At 44.4% G+C, this 20,763-nt stretch overlaps 1 protein-coding gene across 1 annotated transcript in view; it reads right to left on the reverse strand.

The window, feature by feature from the left end:
* Positions 1 to 18,835, reverse strand: part of LOC112619396 — a 72,037-nt gene extending 53,202 nt beyond the window's left edge. The window contains exons 1-5 of the mRNA XM_025377379.1: positions 18,656 to 18,835; positions 15,018 to 15,170; positions 4,958 to 5,106; positions 1,749 to 1,889; positions 1,229 to 1,374 (exon numbers count right to left, since the gene is read on the reverse strand). Of these exons, the coding sequence (XP_025233164.1) occupies positions 1,229 to 1,374; positions 1,749 to 1,889; positions 4,958 to 5,106; positions 15,018 to 15,170; positions 18,656 to 18,835 (769 nt within the window). The remainder of the gene's footprint in view (positions 1 to 1,228; positions 1,375 to 1,748; positions 1,890 to 4,957; positions 5,107 to 15,017; positions 15,171 to 18,655) is intronic.
* Between the last annotated feature and the right edge of the window lie 1,928 nt (positions 18,836 to 20,763).

Raw genomic sequence — 20,763 nt, forward strand, 5'->3', positions numbered from 1 at the left:
TAATATGTGGCTGTTGGCTGAAGTTAAATGTCAGCTATGGAAAGCCATTTACAGAGGAGTAAGCAGTTGTTGTTCTTGTCGGTCTTGCATTTGTCCTCCCATCTGTCTACTCTTTGAGGGACTGCCAATTCCTCCCGGCAAATCCAGTGGTGCTGGCAAGGCTGCTGGTCACAGGGCTCTACCCTCCCAGGATGGGCGTGGGGTGCATCCTGGCCAATCACAGTTCGCCCTGACCTGAGATTGGGCCAAGAGGTAGGTATGTGACCCAAGGAGGGCCAATCAGAATCTCCGTATGGGATTTGACACATAGTCATTGGAAGAAAGACGCTTTCACTTTCTGTTTGATTATAGTCATGATGATGTAGCCCCGGGACTGTTGGCAGGCAGAGCGGCTGTCTTTTCCTGCTTGGAGAAAGCCTGGCTGCAACCGGAGGGAGAAAGGTCAACCCTTGGAAGGGAAGTAGAGTCAAGAGCAGCAAAATCTGGGTCTCCTGATGAGGTGGTTTGAGCCCCTGAATTCGGTCATCTCTGAAGACAGCTGTACCCGTGGATGTCCCAGTTATGTGAGCCTATAAACCCATACTGGTTTTTAATCTTGTTTGGGTTGCTTTCACTTTTAACCTAAATAATCTGATTAACAAACTATGGTAGTTTTCTATTGCTACTGTTGCAAATGACCACACACTTTGTGCCTTAAAACAATATAAATTTCTGATCTTATAGTTCTGGAGGTCTGAACTCTGAAATAGGTCTTAAAGGTGAAAGTCAAGGTGTCAGCAGAGCTGTATTCCTTTAAAGGCCCTGGGGAAAATTAGTTTACTTGTCTTTTCCACCTTGTAGAGGCCGCCTACGTTCCCTGGCTCCTGGCTCCTTCCTCACATCACTCTAACCTCTGCTTCCACGGTCACATCTTCTCTGACTCTCCTGCCTCCCTCCTATAAAGATCCTGGTGATTACACTGGACCCACGGGGATGATCGAAGATGACCTCACTATCTCATCCTTAACTTACACAGGCAGAGTTGCTTTTGCCATGTGAGGCGACATAGTCACAGGTTCTGAAGATTAGGGCAAAGACATCTTTGGGAGCCATTAATTTGTCTCCCGCACATATTCAAGAAGAAGAATCATACTTGACCACTGAGAAGGTCACTTTTAATCACAGAGCGAAGCGTCCTCCTTTTAGGTGGCCCCAACAGGATTTCAGTGCCAGGTTCCCCAGCACTTACCTTGGAGCGGCTGAGGGGGATTTCCAGCGTCTGGTGAGCCTGGGGTCAGCCGGTCTTTCCCCTGTGTCTCCGCAGAGTCTGCTATGGGCCTGAGAAGAGCCAGCGCTCCAGAACATTCCAAGTAATTGCCTTCAAGGTACAGCTTGCTGGGGAAGGGAGCAGAATACATTGTCTATTTTATGTTAGTTCTACTTCCTCAAATTTGGATTTAAAGTTTTCATCTGATGAAATAAAATACCTAGTCATAAAATAATAAAGAAATAATCATAATAATTAATTAATTAATAATAGGCCATGTAATAAAAAATAGACCTAGTGACTATGTCAGCTGGCCAAGCACATATATTCAGTATGACACCACTAATTTTCAAACTTAACTAAAGGACCTTCTCTTATGGTTAAGAAAAGGCAAGTAAAAATAACAAGAATGGAGAAAATATGATTAGAATTATAACAGATCGTATAAATCAAGACAGAATAAAGCCAAGATAAGAAGGGGGCAGCGGGGGACATGTCTCACCAAATGGCACTCTGGCTGATGACCAAACCCAGTCTTAGCCCGCTCTGAGGTCCCAGACCACAATAACGCAGACTGAGGCCTTGAAGCCTTTGGTTGTTCTCCAGGCCTGAGAAAATGCTCTCAAGTTCTTCCTTTCCAAATCTACAAAGAAATGACAGAGCCAACTTAAATAACAGAGAGGCCGTCTAAAAGAAGCCTGTTTATTCAGAACTGGAATTGCAATGGGAATGGGAATACACAGGCCATGGTAAACTATGCGCATATTCAGGGAGGCAGAGGAAGACAAAGGTCTTTCAATGAAAAGTGAGGAGGATTACATCATTGTTTTCAGATAATTATCCTTGACTACAAGGATCAATAACAAGGGTGGCACCAGACTGAGGTTGGACAGTGGCTGGGTAGATGTCCTCATAGAAGTATTTTTTTGTGTAAGGTTATGATGGCCTTGTGCAAGGCTGTGGTTGTTGCAGGGTCTTTTGTGATAGTTCTTGTTATCAGGCATTTATACATGAGAGCCCTTCTTTCATGGCCTTCCCTGGCTCTATTTGTCAGGTTTTCTTGTTGTTCAACACAAGTGACTCCATTTTAATCTGACAATTTTCACAATAGAAACAAATTAGTGACTTTCTTTTTTTCTTTTTCTTTTTTTTTTTTTTTGAGACGGAGTCTTGCTCAGAAATTCACCAAGGATTACAGGCACATGCCACCACGCCTGGCTAATTTTTGTATTTTTAGTAGAGACAGAGTTTCACTATGTTGGTCAGGCTAGTCTCGAACTCCTGACCTCAGCTGATCTGCCCACCTCGGCCTCCCAACATGCTGGGATTACAGTCATGAGCCACCATGCCCGGCCAAATTAGTGACTTTTGAAACCTGTGCCACTCACTGGATTATTAATTGTAAAGCCCTTTCCAGGGTAATTAGCGACATTTCTGCTGATCCCTAATTTGAGCGCCTTCTGGGTAAAGGGAGCAGAAGGTGGTTGGGACTACCCAATCCAGGCAGCGGATGAAGAACAAGCTCTAAACCCGAGAGAAGAGCTACAGGGAAGGGCAGAGACAGGTGGAGTCCTAAAGACTCCAGCAGGGCTGTTCCCTCCTCTTGCGTTGCAGGCTTTACTTTGCAAAGTGAAATCTTGTGCCTTGTCCACAGCCTCTGGGGGTAGGTAGTGGTAAAAGCCATGGGTCAAGAAACTGAGGCTTGGTGAGGGAAAGCAACATCTTTAAGGAATTTGGAATGTCAAAGCTTGAACCTTAAAATGAGGTGGGTAAGATGAACAGAAATAACTTTTAACATGTATCAATTCATGAACAAGTAATTACTGAGGGCCTTCCCTGAGCCACCTACCAAGGTGGGCATGGGGATGCAGCTTGTGTGAGAAAGGACTGTCTGATGGACCTCATAGCCTCTCAGTGGAGACGGCGAGGAGAGAACTGCAACCCCCAGAGGCCAGTATCCTGCAATGTTACCAGTGTGAAGGTCTCGGGTGGTGATTCCCAGCTAGGCAACCCTGACAACATAGGTGTTCTGGCGTCAGCGGAGGTGTGTCATCTGACTATTACCACAAGCTGTCTCCTGAACAAGAGCATTCCGTCTTTCTTCTTTCTCTCTCCCCACCAGTGCAGGTCTCTGGGTGCCCCTCCCAGGAGCTGGGGCCTGGAGGGGTCTCTTAGCAGTGGGTCTGGTGCTGCCCAATAGAGTGCGGGAAGCTGGGGGACTCGTAAGCAGATCCTGCAGTCACTGCATGGTGTCCTGTGTGCTTTGGGCTTCTACTGCCCCCCGTTACAAGACCCTGCCTGATGTTCCTCCCAGCATTTCAGAAACCCTGAGAACCTCCACAGAGAATACTCTCTCCCCAGCTTTTACCACCAGGGCCCTGACCGGATCCCAGTTCTGCATCTCTGGGCTACCACTTCTCAGGCTCGAATCTCCTCTCTCCTCACAGCCCACTGGCCTTTTGAGTTTAAGGCCCCACTCAATTGCATGGGAAGAGTCACAGAATCACAGACTCCTGGAGTGGGGGAGATCATTTCATTACAGACCAGAAAGGTTCTGTGACTTACTCCAGATCATACACACAGTTTGAAGTTGTTCGTGGACGGCAACTTACAGACCCCAGGGAATCTAGTGTCATGGATCAGAGGTGGTCTCTGATTCAGACAACCTGGATCCATATCAAGGTTCCATCCCCGGGGGGCTGAATAGCCTTGAACAAGTCTGTGGACCTCCTCCACAGTCTAGGGATAGTAATGGTGCATAGCTCATGAGGTTGTTGGGAGGATAAATGAGCTCATTCCTGCATCGTGTTTGGCACACAATAAACACTTATTAACCATTAGCTGGGAGTATTATTATTATTCTCATCTTGTGGACACTCCCCTAACATGCTTGGTACTCCAGCTCTGAAGGACTTGCTCCACTGCTCCCTAACACCACACCTTTCCCTCCCTCTTTCCCTCCCTCCCTCCGTCCCTCCCTTCTTTCCTTCCTTCCTTCCTTCCTTCCTTCCTTCCTTCCTTCCTTCCTTCCTTCCGTCCTTCCCTCTTTCCCTCCTTCCTTCCTCTTTCTGTCTTTCTTCTGTTTTCTTTTTGAGACAGAGTCTTGCTCTGTCACTCAGGCTGGAATGCAGTGATAGGATCTCAGCTCACCACAGCTTTCATCCCCCACCTCAGCTCAAGTGATCTTCCCATCTCAGCCTCTCAGAATGCTGGGATTACAGGTGAGGGCCACTGTGCCCAGCCCACCACAGTTTTCTTTCTACCTCCTCATCTGATGAAGTAGAAAGACCCATCACCTAGGGAATTGTGGTTTCCCTTGTCCAAACTACCAAAATAATATACATGGCATCTTTTGTGGTCTTCAGATTTTCTACCTTGCATTAAGAGCATCTCTTCTCTACTGTACCAAGGACACCTTGGAACAGCAGCATCGCCTTCTATATTTGTATCTTTCTTAGCACTGAGCACAATATCTTGCATAAACTAGCCTTCAACAAATATTTGTAGAAAGAATAAACAAATGAAAGTGACTCTTCTTGAGAACTCTAATATTTACTCAGAAACATTAACTCTAAGAAGGTTTTAGAGGGTCCTCTTCAGCCATGCCTTGATAAGGTGCAAGGAAACTGGACATGCAACCCCCTCAACCCTCCCCATCTTTGCTTCCCTCAGCTGACAGCAGTAAGAGCCCTGCAGGAATTCCAGCCTTACTTGCAGTAATCGAGGACAAGAGAACGCAAACTACTGAACCGCAGAGCCTTCCCAAGTCGCTCTAGAGACCACAGATCCATTTTGCAATCAATGATTTCTAGGGTGGTAAACGGGCAGGTGGTGTGCTCCTTCGATTCCAGAAGCAAAGCCTAAGAATGCAAGATATAAAAAATGCTTACATAATGATGACAACTATGCTCTGTGCTTTAAAATGTTGCTTACAAGTCCATCATGTTAATTACCTCAACATTTTCGCCCCAAGATACCTTTCTAATTATCTGAGGAAAAGGTGGCATGAAAATAAAATACTTTCCCTTTAAAACAAAGAGTCATTGAAGAATTACAAGGGAAACATCAAGCTTTATAAAGAGAGAAGATATATTGCAAATTATTATTTTAGATGTTGTTATGGGCTAAATTGTGCCCCCCACCCAAATTCTTTTTTTTTTTTTTTTTTTTTGAGACTGAGTCTCGCTCTGTCGCCCAGGCTGGAGTGCAGTGGCCGGATCTCAGCTCACTGCAAGCTCCGCCTCCTGGGTTTACGCCATTCTCCTGCCTCAGCCTCCCAAGTAGCTGGGACTACAGGCGCCCGCCACCTCGCCCGGCTAGTTTTTTGTATTTTTTTAGTGGAGACGGGATTTCACCATGTTAGCCAGGATGGTCTCGATCTCCTGACCTCGTGATCCGCCCTTCTTGGCCTCCCAAAGTGCTGGGATTACAGGCTTGAGCCACCGCGCCCGGCCAACCCCCCACCCAAATTCTTATCTGGGAATCCTAACCCCCAGTTCCTCCGAATGTGACTGTATTTGGAGATAGGGTATTTAAAGAGGTAATTAAGTTAAAATGAGGTCATTAGAGTAAGCCTTAACCCAATATGACTGGTGTCCTTATAAGAAGAGTAAGCTTGGACACTCATGTACAGAGGGAAGACCGGGGAAGACACAGGAAGAAGGTGGCCATCTGCAAGCCAATGAGAGAGACCTCAGAAGAAACCAATCCTGTCAAGTTTTTTTTTTTTCTTTTGAGACAGGGTCTCCCTCTGTCACCCAGCCCGGGGTACAGTGGTGCTATCACAGCTCACTGCAGCCTTGACTTCCTGGGGTCAAGCGATCCTCCTGCCTCAGCCTCCTGAGTAGCTGGGACTACAGGTGTGTGCCACCATGCCCGGCTAATTTTGTTTTTTGTAGAGACAGGAGTCTCGCTTTGTTGCCCACACTGATCTTGAACTCCTGGGCTCAAATGATCCCCTCCCCTTCAAAATGCTGGGATTACCGGCGTGACCTGCTGCACCTGGCCCAACCCTGTCAACTTGATACGACTAGCCTCCAGGGCTGTGAGAAAATAAATTTCTGCTCGTTAATCCACCCAGTCTGTGGTACTTTATTATGGCAGCCTGAGAAGACAGGTCACCTTTTTGCAATTAGAGCCATCACATCCTGAGGATCCCTTCAGTTCATAATTTCAGCCTAGAAGAGGCTTTGGTGGAGTTTGGAGAATTCAGTTTTTTGAGGTAATGACATGGTCAGATATAGGATTCCAAATTATACCTTGGCAGAGATTAAAAAGGCACTTGCAACCTTAACTACAGAGCTGGTGCCCAAGGCCTCTTTAATGAGAGGTGCCTCGTTTGAGTGCTGGATTGGATGCCGCAAGCCGTGTTTCTGACAGAGGAGCCAATGTGGCATGTCAGTGCCTATGTTAACATCGGTCTGTGCTAAATAGGTTATTGAATGGGTCCTAAAGCTCCTAATCAGAGGTTTGTGCGTCACTCCTTTGGCACTAGTACTGCCGTGGGCAAGGACCATGCTATCCAAGATATAATTCCTCAGCAGCCCCCAGATTAGCAAGAGGGCTACATTTAAGGAAATATTAAGGATCACTTTTAACATGCATGGACAGCATCTTATTTCCAGCTTGAGTGGACTGGGTACCCCGACTGACGCTCTGAATAAAAGCAACTAAAATTGCAGGATACATATTTAAAGTAACTTAAAAAATGTATTTCTTTTCTCTCTTTTTTTTTTTTTTTTTTTTTTTTTTGAGACGGAGTCTCGCTCTGTCGCGCAGGCTGGAGTGCAGTGGCCAGATCTCGGCTCACTGCAAGCTCCGCCTCCCGAGTTTACGCCATTCTCCTGCCTCAGCCTCCCAAGTAGCGGGTACTACAGGTGCCGGCCACCTCGCCCGGCTAGTTTCTTTTGTATTTTTTAGTAGAGACGGGGTTTCGCCGTGTTAGCCAGGATGGTCTCGATCTCCTGACCTCGTGATCCGCCCGTCTCGGCCTCCCAAAGTGCTGGGATTACAGGCTTGAGCCACCGCTCCCGGCAGCCATTTTTAAGTATACAGTTCAGTGGCATGAAGCATTCACATTGTCGTGCAATCCTAACCACCATCCATCTCCAGAACTCTTTCCATCTTACAAAACTGAAACTCTACTTATTAAATAATAACTCCCTATTCTCCTCTTTCAGCAGACCCTGGTAACCACCATTCTATTTTCTCTCTCTATAAATCTGACTACTCTAGGTCCATCATGTAAGTAGAGTTCTACAGTATTTGTCATTTTGTGACTGGCTTATTCACTTAGCACAATGTCCTCAAGGTTCATCTCATGCTGCAACATGTGTCAGAGTTTCCTTCCTTTTGAAGGCTGAATAATATTCCATTGTCTGTATACACCACGTTTTGTTTATTCATTCATCTGGGGTTGCTTCCACCTTTTGGCTATCATGAATAATGGAGCTGTCAATATGGGTATAGAAATCTCTCTTTGAGATCCTGCTTTTAATTATTTGGGGTATATATTCACAAGTGGTATTGCTGGATTATATGGTCATTCTATTTTTAATTTTTTGAGGAACCATCATACTGTTTTCCATACTGGCTACACCATTTTACATTGCCACCAACAGTGCACAAGGTTCCAACTTTTCCGCATCCTTGCCAACACTTGGTTTTTTTTGTTGATAGTGAGGTTGGCATGTCATTGTGCTTTTGATTTGCATTTCCTTAGTGATTAGTGATGTTGAACATCTTTTCATGCATGTATTGGCCATCTGTATATCTTCTTTGATGCATGTCTATTTAAATTCCTTGCCTATTTTAAATCAGGTTGTGGCCAGGCATGGTGGCTCACACCTGTAATCCCGGCACTTTGGGAGGCCAAAGCAGGTGGACTGCTCAAGGTCAGGAGTTCCAGACCAGCCTGGCCAACATGGTAAAACCATGTCTCTACTAAAAATATTTTTTAAAAATTAGCCCGGCATGGTGGTGCGCACCTGTAGTCTCAACTACTTGGGAGACTGAGGCACAAGTATCACTTGAACCTGAGAGGTGGAGGTTGCAGTGAGCTGAGATGGGTCACACCATTGCACTCCAGCCTGGGTGACAGAGAGACACCATCTCAAAAAAAAAAAAAAAAAAAAAATCAGGTTGCTTGCTGTTTTGCTGTTGAGTTGTAACAGTTTTCTTTTTCTTTTTTCCTTTTTTTTTTTTTTTTTTTTTTCATGACAAGGTTTCACTCTGTCACCCAGGCTGGAGTGCAATGGTGTGATCTCGGCTCACTGCAACCTCCACCTCCCGTGCTCAGGCAATCCTCCCGCCTCAGCCTCCTGAGCAACTGGAACTAAAGGTGCATGCCAGCATGCCAGGCTAATTTTTTTGTAGAGATAGGATTTCACCACGTTGCCAGGCTGGTCTTGAACTCTTGGACTCAAACAGTCTGTTTGCCTCAGCTTCCTGAAGTGCTGGGATTACAGACATGAGCCACCACACCCAGCCAAGTTATAGCAGATTTTTTTTTTTTTACATATAGATTATAGATGTTAACACTTTATCAGATATATAACATGCAATTATTTTTCCCATTGCATAAGTTTGCCTCTTCACTTCATTGATTATGTCCTTTGGTGCATGGAAATTTTACATTTTGATGTAGTCCAATTTATCTACTTTTTCTTTTGTTTGCCTGTGCCTTTGGTGTCATTTCCAAGAAATAATTGCCAAATCCAAGGTGATGAAGCTTTTCCTGTATGTTTTCTTCTAAAGATTAAAAAAAAAATCTCTTTTTAAAATGTGTCGATTGGCTGGCAGTTTAGCCAGGAATACCCAAAGGTCAATGAATGCGAGAAAGTGGGAGCCCAGTGAGGTATGCAGAGCATTGACATCAGCTTTTCCTTTGAGAGCATCACTAAAACAGTAGTTGGTTTTCATGGATCGTGGAGTCCAGGGAATAGGAGATAAAGTCATAGCCACTGGAGACAAGGAGTCCAGCAGAAAATGCTGCATGAAGTTATGACCCCAAATACAAAGTGGGCCATAGTTTTATTCTCTTCAAGTAAGGATAACTAGAAATAAAAACCTAATCTCCTTTTTCCCAAAGGACTTTAGGGAAAATTGCCTATCTCAGACTGATAAATATAAGGAAAAAATATATCCCCTGAGAACTCACAAACTAGTTCTAATACAGTTTTGCACCCTGCGTTAATTAACCATCTGGATGGTTCAAATAAATCACAGGTCAAGAATTTAATTTAATGTAACCCTGGGATGGTAGCATCCAGAGTGAATGGCAGACACAAATTCAAGCCCTGAAGAGGAAGCTCTCTTCAAACCAGAGCTTAGGAAATTGCCACAACCATTTTCCCAGGAAATATGAGTTAATAGTAAAAAAGAAATCACAAAACACACAAATTGGTGTCACCATGAGTAAGAGCCAGTAGGAGCAAGAGATCACAGTATCAACCCCAAATAATTCAGATTATTGAAACTATTAGACAGAATACAAAATAACGTTAGCACATTTCAAAGAAATAAAATAAGGGATTTTTTTTTTTAAGTAAGAGACTAGAAAATGACTACTAGTGTCCTTTCCTGTTCTCTACTTCCTCCTTCTTCCCTAAACATAATTTTGTGATAATCAAACATTATAGTTGTACCTGTTTTTTGAACTTTACATGAATGCAAGCATACAGTATTCATTCTTTTGTATCTCTCATCATTTGTACGACATTATGTTTGTGAGAGTCATCATATTTTATTTTTGTATAGCTACAGTTAGTTCATTTTCATTGCTACCTAGTGTTCCACTATATGAATATGCCACAATTTATTTATTTATTCTATTGTTGATGGAAATTTGGGTTGTTTCCAGTTCTTGATTTCCATGAACATTTTTCTATAAATCTCCTGGTGCCCATGTACATACATTCATGTTGGATATATACTGAGAGTGGAACTGCTGGATCACAGACTTTGCAATCAGTAGATATTGCAGTACAGTTTTCCAAGGTGACTGTGTGAATATACACTCCCACCACAGTGTATAAAAATTCCAGTTGCTCCAGTTCCTCACCAACACATGATGATGTATTTGTATTTTCACTATTTCAGTGGCTGTGTATTGGTATATCTTCATGTTTTTTATTTGAATTCTACTCATTCCTAATGAGGTTGAGCACCTCTTAATATTTTTATTGGCTATTTGATGGGTTTTTGTGTGTGTGTGTGTGTGTGTGTGTGTTAAGTGCCTATTCAAGTTTCTTGACCACATTTCTATTGGATAATTTGTGTTTTTCTTAATGATGTGTGGGAGTTATATATACATACTGCCTAAGAATCCTTTTTGATTATATATGTAGCAAATATCTTTTCCAGTTCTGTGGCTTGCCTTTTCACTCTCTGAATGGTGATTCTTGATGAATGAAAGTTGTTAATTTTAATGGAGTCTAACTTAATCAATCTTTTCTTTTATGATTAGTGCTCTTTGTGTACTTTTTTTTTTTTTTTTTTTTTTGAGACGGAGTCTCGCTCTGTCGCCCAGGCTGGAGTGCAGTGGCGGGATCTCGGCTCACTGCAAGCTCCGCCTCCCGGGTTCACGCCATTCTCCTGCCTCAGCCTCCCGAGTAGCTGGGACTACAGGCGCCTGCCACCTCGCCCAGCTAATTTTTTGCATTTTTAGTAGAGACGGGGTTTCACCGTGTTAGCCAGGATGGTCTCGATCTCCTGACCTCGTGATCCGCCTGCCTCGGCCTCCCAAAGTGCTGGGATTACAGGCGTGAGCCACTGCGCCCGGCCTTTTTGTGTACTTTTAAAAAAGTGTTTCTCCACTCCAAAGTCATGATGATATTTTCTTATATTATCTTCTAGAAACTTTATTGTTTTGCCTTTCAACTCTGTAATCCATCAGCCTTGATTTGGGGGTATGTTGTGAAGTAGGGGTCAAGCTTCTTTGTCACCCACATTTATCTCCAGTGGTCTCATTAACATTGATTGAAAAGACCATCTTTTCCTCAATACCATGCATTGTCATCTTTGTCAATAATTAAATGTCCATATAGGTAAGACTTTGTTTCCAGCCTTTCTATTCTTTCCCATTGGTTTATTTATGTATACTTGTAGCAATATTACACTATCTTAATTTCTGTAGCTCTATAAGAAGTGTTTAATATCTGTTAGAGAATATTCTCCCACTGCGTTCTTCGTGTTCAAGATTGTCTTGCTTATTCTTTGCCACTTATATCTCCATATAAAATTAACAGTCAGTTCTTTTAAGTTCTATAAGAAAGCCATTTTCATGGCTCTTTGATTCTTCTTGCACCTCCAACCTTCCATCTGGGATCATTTTTCTTTGAAGAATGTGCTTTAGTATTTCTTTTAGGGAAGATCTGCTTGTGACAAATTCTTCCAGTTTCTGTTGGTCTGACAATGCCTTTGTTTCACTTCCATTTTTGAAAAATATTTTTGTTGGGTATAGAATTCTTAGTTGACATTTTCCCTTCAGCATTTTGAAGATATTCTATTGGTAACTGACTTCCATTGTTTCTGTTGAAAAGTCAGATACCAGTTTTATTGCAGCTCCTTTGAAGGTAATGTGTTATTTCATTGACTAATTTTAATATTTTCTCTTTATCTTTGGTCTTTAGTAGTGTTATTATGATGTTTCTAAATTGTCTTTGTGTTTAACCTTCTTGGGATTAATAACTCTATTTGGATTTGTGATTTATGTCTTTCACCAGTTTAGTTAAGTATTGCTTTTGCCCCATTCTCATTCTCTTCTCCTTCTGGGACTCAATTACACATATGTTCATCATCTCACTTATCTACTATGTGTCTTTTTTTTTTTTGAGACAGGGTCTTGCTCTGTTGTCCAGGTTGGAGTGCAATGGTGTGGTCATGGCTCACTGTAGCCTCCACCGCCTGAGCTCAAGTAATCTTCCTGTCTCTGCTTCCTGAGTAACTGGGACTAACGAACAAACAAACCCCCACAAACTTGTTTACAGGTATAATTTGTAATTTGAGGTATAAGACATTGTAATTGTCTTCCAGGGGTTATTTTCATATGCTTCTGGACCCATGAGGGCAGCAGTAAACCAGCCTCCTTCAATCTAATTTCAGGACTTGAGATTATCAGAAATCAATCTATAGTCCCTGAGGACCTGTCTACCTGCAGTTTGGCTTTGTTCTTAGGCTATGACCCTTCATGGTCTCAAATCAAAGGCATGTGCCACCACATCTGGCTCATTAATTTTGTTTTTTATTTTTTTTAGAGACGAGGTCCTGCTATGTTGCTCAGGCTGGTCTCAAACTCATGGCCTCAAGTGTTACTCCCACTTTGGCCTCCCAAAGTGCTGGGATTACAGGCACAAGCCACAGTGACTAGCTTATCTACTTATGCCTCTTACCTTTTCTTCCAACTTTTCTTTCTTTTATTATTTCATGCTTCATTCTTTCTGGATATTTTCTTCTGATCTGTCCTTTTTTAAACTAATTATCTCTCTATATCTATCAAAATGCTGTTAAACCCATTTATTAAGATTTTAGGGTGGGCATGGTGGCTTATGCCTGTAACCCCAGCACTTTGGGAGGCTGAGGTGGACAGATCCCCTGAGGTCAGGAATTTGAGACCAGCCTAGCCAAAATGGCAAAACCCTGTCTCTACTAAAAATCTAAAAGTTAGCCAGGCCTGGTGGCACATGCCTGTGGTCCCAGCTGCTGGGGAGGCTGAGGCAGGGGAATCGCTTGAACCTAGAAGGTGGAGCCTGCAATGAGCCGTGATCATGCCACTGCACTCCAGCCTGGGCAACAGAATGAGACTGTCTCAAAAACAAACAAATGAACAAACAAACCCCCACAAACTTGTTCACAGGTATAATTTGTAATTTGAGGCATAAGACATTGTAATTGTCTTCCAGGGGTTATTTTCATATGCTTCTGGACCCATGAGGGCAGCAGCAATCCAGCCTCCTTCAATCTAATTTCAGGACTTGAGATTATCAGAAATCAATCTATAGTCCCTTGAGGACCTGTCTACCTGCAGTTCGGCTTTGCTCTTAGGCTATGACCCTTCATGGTCTCAAATCAAAGCACAAGAAAATGTATTAGGGCTTCCCCAGGAAGTCTGTGTCTCCTAGCATTGGAAAGATTGTCAAAAGCTCTGTTAAGTTTCTCAGCTTCTCAGCTGCCTTCTAACAAATAAAATGCCTGTAGACATAATTGCCTCTGTGATGTTCTCCTGCCTGGGTCTCCTCCCAGACTCTCTTAGATTCCTTGCCTAATATGTGTGTGTGTGTGTGCGCGCGTGCGTGCGTGTGTGTGTGTGTGTGTGTGTCTTCAGTGAAAGAGTTGGTCTGAATTATCGGATTTGCCCTTTTCAGAAGTAAAGTCCTATATATGACTTCTCACTAGTAATAACAGAAGTTTGGTTTTTTAAAAAAATAGTTAATCTGCTGGGTGCTGAGGTGGGTGAATCACCCGAGGCTGGGAGTTTGAGACCAGCCTGGCCAACATAGTGAAACCCTGTCTCTACAAAAATTGGCTGGACTCACTCCTGTAATCCCAGCACTTCGCGAGGCTGAGGGGGGCAGATCACTTGAGGTAAGGAGTTCAAGACAAGCCTGGCCAACATGGCAAAACCCCGTGCCTACTAAAAACACAAAAATTAGGCCACGCACGGTGGCTCAGGCCTGTAATCCCAGCACTTTGGGAGCCCGAGGGGGGCGGATCACGAGGTCAGGAGATCAAGACCATCTTGGCTAACACGGTGAAACACCATCTCTACTAAAAAATACAAAAAATTAGCTGGGCGTGGTGACGGGCACCTGTGGTCCCAGCTACTCGGGAGGCTGAGGCAAGAGAATGACTTGAACCCGGGAGATGGAGGTTGCAGTGAGCCGAGATCGCGCCACTGCACTCCAGCCTGGGCGACAGAGCCAGACTCTGTCTCAAAAAAAAAAAAAAAAAAACACACACACACACACACACACAAAAATTAGCCAGGCATGGTGGCACACACCTGTAGTCCCAGCTACTTGGGAGGTTGAGGCAGGGCAATCGCTTGAACCTGGGAGGCGGAGCTTGCAGTAAGCTGAGATCGTGCCACTGCACTCTAACCTGGGCGACACAGCGAGACTCCGTCTCAAAAAAAAAAAAAAAAAAAATTAGTCAAGTGTGGTGGTGGGTGCCTATAATCCCAGGTACTGGGGAGGCTGAGGCAGGAGAATTGCTTGAACCTGGTAGGCGGAGGTTGCAGTGAGCCGAGATCAGGCCACTGCACTCCAGCTTGGGCAACACCGTGAGACTCTGTCTCAAAAAAAAAAAAAAAAAAGTTAATCTATAATTGTATCCCCAGCAAAACTATCTTTCAAGAATGAAGGTTATGTGTGATATGATAGCAGTCAAAATTTATAAACATGGAGAAATCTTGACAACATAATGTGAGTAAAAGAGTGAGTCATGAAATCATATACACAGTGTAATTCCATCTTTGTAAATAAACACATGCATGCATATGTAATAATATATTTGTCAATACCTGCAAATTTTAAGCCTTTAAAAAATATATTACATTTGGGTCATGGGTCCATGGATGTCAGTTCTAATATTTTCTCCATTTTAATGTTTGAAATATTTAACTTAAAATATAGTGTTGGTTTTTGTTTTGTTTTAGAGAAAACCTTGTAGCATATCAGTCAGCAACCACATGAACTACAGCTGGAACACATGATATAATGTGCTTATATTCAATTCTAAGGTTTGAAGAAATATTTTTAAAACCGTAACTCACAAGTCTGGCAATCTCTGGGTTGCTCAGTGGAAGGCCCCAGATGCAGATCTCTTTCGCCAGTGTGTAACACTCATCTTGAATTGTCATGAGCAAAGGTTCCAAGGAAACTGGTAGGATTCTTGGTGGGGAGTCATCAGATCTTACAAGCATAAACTGGAGTGTAAGAAAAAGACAGCATCTTTCTTCTCTCCTCTCCTCTCTTCTCCTTCCTTCCTTCCTTCCTTTATTCCTTCCCTCCCTCCTCCCTCTCACCTTCCTTCCTTCCTCCCTCCCTTCCTTCCTTTCCTCCTTCCTTCTGTCCTTCCTTCCCTCCTGCCTTCCCTCTTTCCTTCCCTCCCTCCTTCCTTCCCTCCTTCCTTCCTTCCCTCCCTCTTTCCTTCCCTCCTTCATTCCTTCCCCCCTTCCTTCCTTCCCTCCCTCCTTCCTTCCTCCCTCCCCCTCCTTTCCTTCCTTTCTTCCTTCTTCCTTCTTTCCTTCCTTCTTTGTTCCCTCTCCTCCCCTCTCCTCTCCTCTCTTCTCTTCTCCTTCCTTCCTTCCTTTCTTCCTTCCCTCCCTCCCTCTTTCCTTCCTCCCTCCTTCCCTTCCTCCCTCCTTCCCTACCTCCTTCCTTCCCTCCTTCCTTCCTTCTTTCCTCCCTCCCTCTCTTCCTCTCTCCCCCTCCTTTCCTTCCTTCCTTTCTTCCCTCCTTCCTTCCTTCTTCCTTCTTTCCTTCCTTCCTTGCTCCCTCCCTCCCCTCCCTTCCTCTCCCCTCCCTTCCCTTTTCCTCTCCTTCCTTCCTTTCCTCCCTTCCTCCCTCCCTCCTTCCTTCCTTCTTCCTTCTTTCCTTCCTTCCATGCTCCTTCCCCTCCCCTCCCCTCTTCTCTCCTCTCCTTTCTTCTCCTTCCTTCCTTCCTTTATTCCTTCCCTCCCTCCTCCCTCTTTCCCTCCTTCCTTCCTCCCTCCCTCCCTTCCTTCCCTCCTTCCTTCCCTCTTTTCTTCCCTCCTTCCTTCCCTCCTTCCTTCCTTCCCTCCTTCCTTCCTTTCCTCCCTCCATCCTTTCTCCCTTCCTCCTTCTCCCTCCCTTCCTTCCTTCCTTTCTTCCTTCTTCCTTCTTTCCTTCCTTCCTTGCTCCCTCCCCTCGCCTCTCCTCTCCTCTCTTCTCCTTCCTTCCTTCCTTCCTTCCCTCCCTCTCTCCTTCCTTCCTTCCTCCCTCACTCCCTTCCTCCTTCCTTCCTTACCTTCTTCCTTCTCTCCTTCCTTCCTTCCTTCCCTCCTTCCTTCTCTCCTTCCTTCCTTCCTTCCCTCCTTCCTTCCTTCTTCCTTCTTTCCTTCCTTCCTTCCTTGCTCCCTCCTTCCCCTTCCTTCCTCCCTCCCTTCCTCCTTCCTTCCTTCCTTCTTTCCTTCCTTCCTTCCTTCCTTCCTTCCTTCCTTCCTTCCTTCCTTCCTTCTGAGTCTCACTCTGTCACCCAGACTGAAGTACAGTCGGGTGATCATAGCTCACTGCAGCCTCAAGCTCCCAGGCTCAAGCAACCCTCCTACCTCAGCCTACCAAGTAGCTGAGACTACAGGTGGGTGACACCACACTTGGCTAATTTTTTAATTTTTTTGTAGAGACGAGTCTCACCATGTTGCCCAGGCTGGTCTCAAATTCCCAGCCTCAAGCAAACCTCCCACCTCAGCCTCCCAAAGTTCTGCGACTATAGGCCTGAGCCACCACACCCAGCCTCTTTTTTCTTCTTTAACAAAATAGAAAAGAAAGGAAATTGTCTGAGTGCCTCTTATGGAGTAAAAATAATAATGATTACCTCATGAGACTTTTATTTTAATGATATTCAAAATCATAATGGAGACCCCACCCAAGCAACCCACCCAACATAAACAGCCCTTATGGTGGTGCTGATGCAGGCTGACACTTACATATGGGGTCATGAGGTTAACTGGATTTCTGACAGTGACTGCAGTGAAACAAATAATTGAATATTGCTGAAGGAACTAGTTTGAACAAGTTATGATTAGCCCTTATAATTACGTAGTGGAGGCTGATTATAAGAACTGCAGTTTAAAAAAAAAAGACTTACGAACAATTTTACCACAAAAGGGCTGGTTCTGGGAAGGTCGTCCATTGGGATGAGCAGGGAGAAAATTGCAGGGACCCCAGCTAAGACACTGAAAGGAAGGATTAGAGAGACTGGGGGTGGATGAGGGAGGGCAGAGTGGAGGATGTGCTGGGTGGAAAGAGCCTTGGGGGAAGGAAAGGAAAGAGGGAGCAGCAGCTGGGGAACTGGAAGTTCAGAGTACAGAGGGAAGAGTTGGGGCCTGGCCCAGCTGTGTTTGGGGTGCCAGGCGCCCCCGTCTGGTCTGTCAGGTACCCGCTTCCCAAGTTACCCATTTCATCTCGGTGCTGACCTCTCCTCTCCTCTTTCCCCCTCACATCCAAGCCCTAGATTTAATCTCAGAAAAGATATGACATCAGAATATTTTCTGAAACCCAGTGCTTTTGGAGTCAGAATTCTGATTGCTGGTCTTACTCCAAGTGAGCTGGCCTCAGGAGGGGAGGCGCGGGCAAGAGCAGGTCTGACCTCACGGCAGGGACGCATCAGCAGCCAAGAGAAGGAGGCCCTCACTTGGAGGGGTCAGTGGGGGTGGCTGGAGCGCTGGGAGCAGAGGTCCTGCAGTGATAACCAAAGTGCTGACTTTCAAGCTGGGCTTTCCAGATGTGGAGGAGGGCCGGTGGTCCTTCCAGGAAAGTGGTGTGAGAACAGGCCCGCTGGAAGGGATGGGAGGGGCAGCCGTGGAGGTCAAAGCGGGAAGGGAGGAGAAGGGCTGAGCAGGCAAGCCAGGCTTTGGACTCCACTCAGTCAGGAATGCAGAGCGGGTGACACAGCCAGCTCTGGGTTTGCAAGTGAAACCACCTTTGCAAAAATTATAGCTGAGAAAATTATGACAGTGAAAGAAATCTGACCTGACCAACTCCTTCTTGCTTTTAACCTTCAAACTGTCCTTGCTCATTCCTGGGCACAGGCCCGACTAACTTGGGGAGGAACTTAGTTTATGTTAATAGATTAACTTTGAAACAAAGACAATAACAACCCTTTCCCAAAACAAACCCCTTCTTGACTAGGGACTAGGCTGTCTTTGCAGGACTAACAAATTAGCCACAAGATTAGAAATTATGGTTTAGGAGTCACTGTTGTAAAACCTGAGCTCGCTGCTTGAGATAGTTTGCAGGCCCTGTGTTCCAAAGCACCAGCTGGCGCCACTCAGATGGATAAGCTGGCTCATCTGGTCTTGTGGACCCTACCCAGGAGCTGACTCAGTGCAAGAGGACAGCTTCAACTCCCTATGATTTCATCTTCAACCTGACAGATCAGCATTCCCCACTTTGTGACCCCCTCCCTACCCACCAAGTTACCCTTAAAAACCTCAATCCTGATTTTCGGAGAGACTGATTTGAGTAATAACTTCGTCTTTTGCGTGGCGTGGCTGGCCTGGTGTCAATCAAACTCTTTTTTTACTACAATGCTGTGGTCTTTATTTGTGCGGCGGGCAGGAAGAACCCCTTGGGAGGTTACACAAGGACTGAGGACCCATGTGGCTTGGGAGTAAACCCTAGCCAGTTCATTTTAGAGAAGAATAAGAAAACAAGACCATACACTCACCTTCCTGAGCACCTGGTCACTGTCAATGCTGCTTTTCAGGTCACTTTTGATGGCTGGACACACAGACGTCTGAGACTGTGCACAGTGCTTCTCATACGTTTTCAGAAACTTTTGAAGAATCAAAACGATGGGCAGGGGAGCCCCTTTAGATTTGTGTTTTCCTTCATTTGCTCTTGGCATTGTTTTATAGTGTTAGATTTCTCTTGGATTCTGAAAACAGTAACTTGAAACCCAACATATAGGTGTCTTTTTAAGGAGCAGAACATACTTCATCCACTAAAAACATTAGGAAAATATTGCTGCATAATCTTCTCTGAAAATCTTGAAGTGCTTCATTTATCTTAAAATGGGACTAGGAGTCAAAATGGAGACCACTGGAAGGAATTGTTCAGTTTCCAATTTCTCTATTCATGGGTCCATGTCGTTCTTTTAGATTCTTCAAAATAGGGGTAATAGCCGCTGGAACTCAGTTATAAAGGAATGCAATTAACATTAATACTGGTTACTAAAAATTCCCAAGAACATACTGATTTTTAAATGGCATAGTTCCCTTTACAGACACAATTCTTGCCAGACAGTAATATATCATGGTGGTTAAGAACGTTGACTTTGGAGATGACTGGGTCTGGACTTTAGTCTTGTCTCTACCACTTAACCCACTGGGTAGCCTTAGATAAATTATGAAGCCTCTTCAAGTTTCCATTTCCCTATCTGTAAAATGGATTATGAGCCACAGTGATGTTTTTGAAATGTAAATCAGGTCATATGACTCTTCTGCTTAAATCTCTACAGAGGTTTCCCACTACATTTATCTCTACTGAATTTATTATATGCTTTTTCTACCAGCTATTGAGAGAGGTATACAAATGTGAATTCATCTATCTCTGCTGTTAATTCTGCCAACATTTGTTTTATATATTTTGAAGCTATGTTATTAGGTGTCTATACATTTGGAACTGATATATCTTCCTGAGGAGCTAACTCTTTTGTTATTATTTAATATTCCTGTTTATCTCTAGTAATGCTTTACACTTTCAAGCCATGGTTCCCATACTGCACTGAGGTGCTTCGGGGCACTGCCCTAGATTTACAGGGCACTGTAGGATAATTTAAATTTCAAGAGAAAGCCAGCAACATCTGTTAGATGCTATGTGAATTATTAGCTGGAAGTATTTTACAATTTCAAATTAGATCACACTTGTGTTAGTATCCTATTTTTACATAGCAAACGATCCCATCATGGGTGAAGAGCATTCTGGAAAGGCGAATGAACCCAGTAGAATGTAGACATCCAGATACTAGGGTAAGGGAAAATATCATAGTTCTGGTTGGGACTTCACAGATTGTCTAACCCAGGACGTTGAGTGCTAAAACCAGAAAAGCGCTAGGCAAACCAGGATCACTGTTAACTCTAGCAGTCCTCCTCCACTCATGGCCATCTCCCAGGTGTCCTCTCAGAAGTCTGTGCTCCAGTCTGCTGCCGCAGAGCAACCAGACTTGGCAGCTACAGAAAACTGTTTCTTGGGCGAGGTCAACCTTTTTTTCTTTCTTTCTTTTTTTTTTTTTTTGGTGCAGTAGTGCAATCACAGCTCACTGTAACCTTGATCTTCTGGGCTCAAGGAAAGAAAAGAAGGGACTTACTTCAGCTGAAAACAGAACTGGGTCTCCTGACTCCCAGGACTGTTTCAGGCACAAATACATGGACCCTTAAGAGCACGCAGAGAATGGCTGGACACGATGGCCCCAGTCTCTTTTTTTTTTTTTTTTTTTTTTTTGAGGTGGAGTCTCGCTTTGTCGCCCAGGCTGGAGTGCAGTGGGGCGATCTCGGCTCACTGCAAGCTCCGCCTCCCGGGTTCACGCCATTCTCCTGCCTCCGCCTTCCGAGTAGCTGGGACTACAGGCGCCCGCCACCACGCCCAGCTAATTTTTTTTTTTTTTTTTTTTTGTATTTTTAGTAGAGATGGGGTTTCACCGTGTTAGTCAGGGTGGTCTCGATCTCCTGACCTTGTGATCCACCCGTCTCGGCCTCCCAAAGTGCTGGGATTACAGGTGTGAGCCACCGCGCCCGGCCCCGGCCCCAGTCTCTACTAAAAATACAAAAAATTAGC

This window comes from Theropithecus gelada, chromosome 2 (assembly GCF_003255815.1).
Source record: "Theropithecus gelada isolate Dixy chromosome 2, Tgel_1.0, whole genome shotgun sequence".
In the NCBI taxonomy this organism is placed as follows: Eukaryota; Metazoa; Chordata; class Mammalia; order Primates; family Cercopithecidae; genus Theropithecus; species Theropithecus gelada.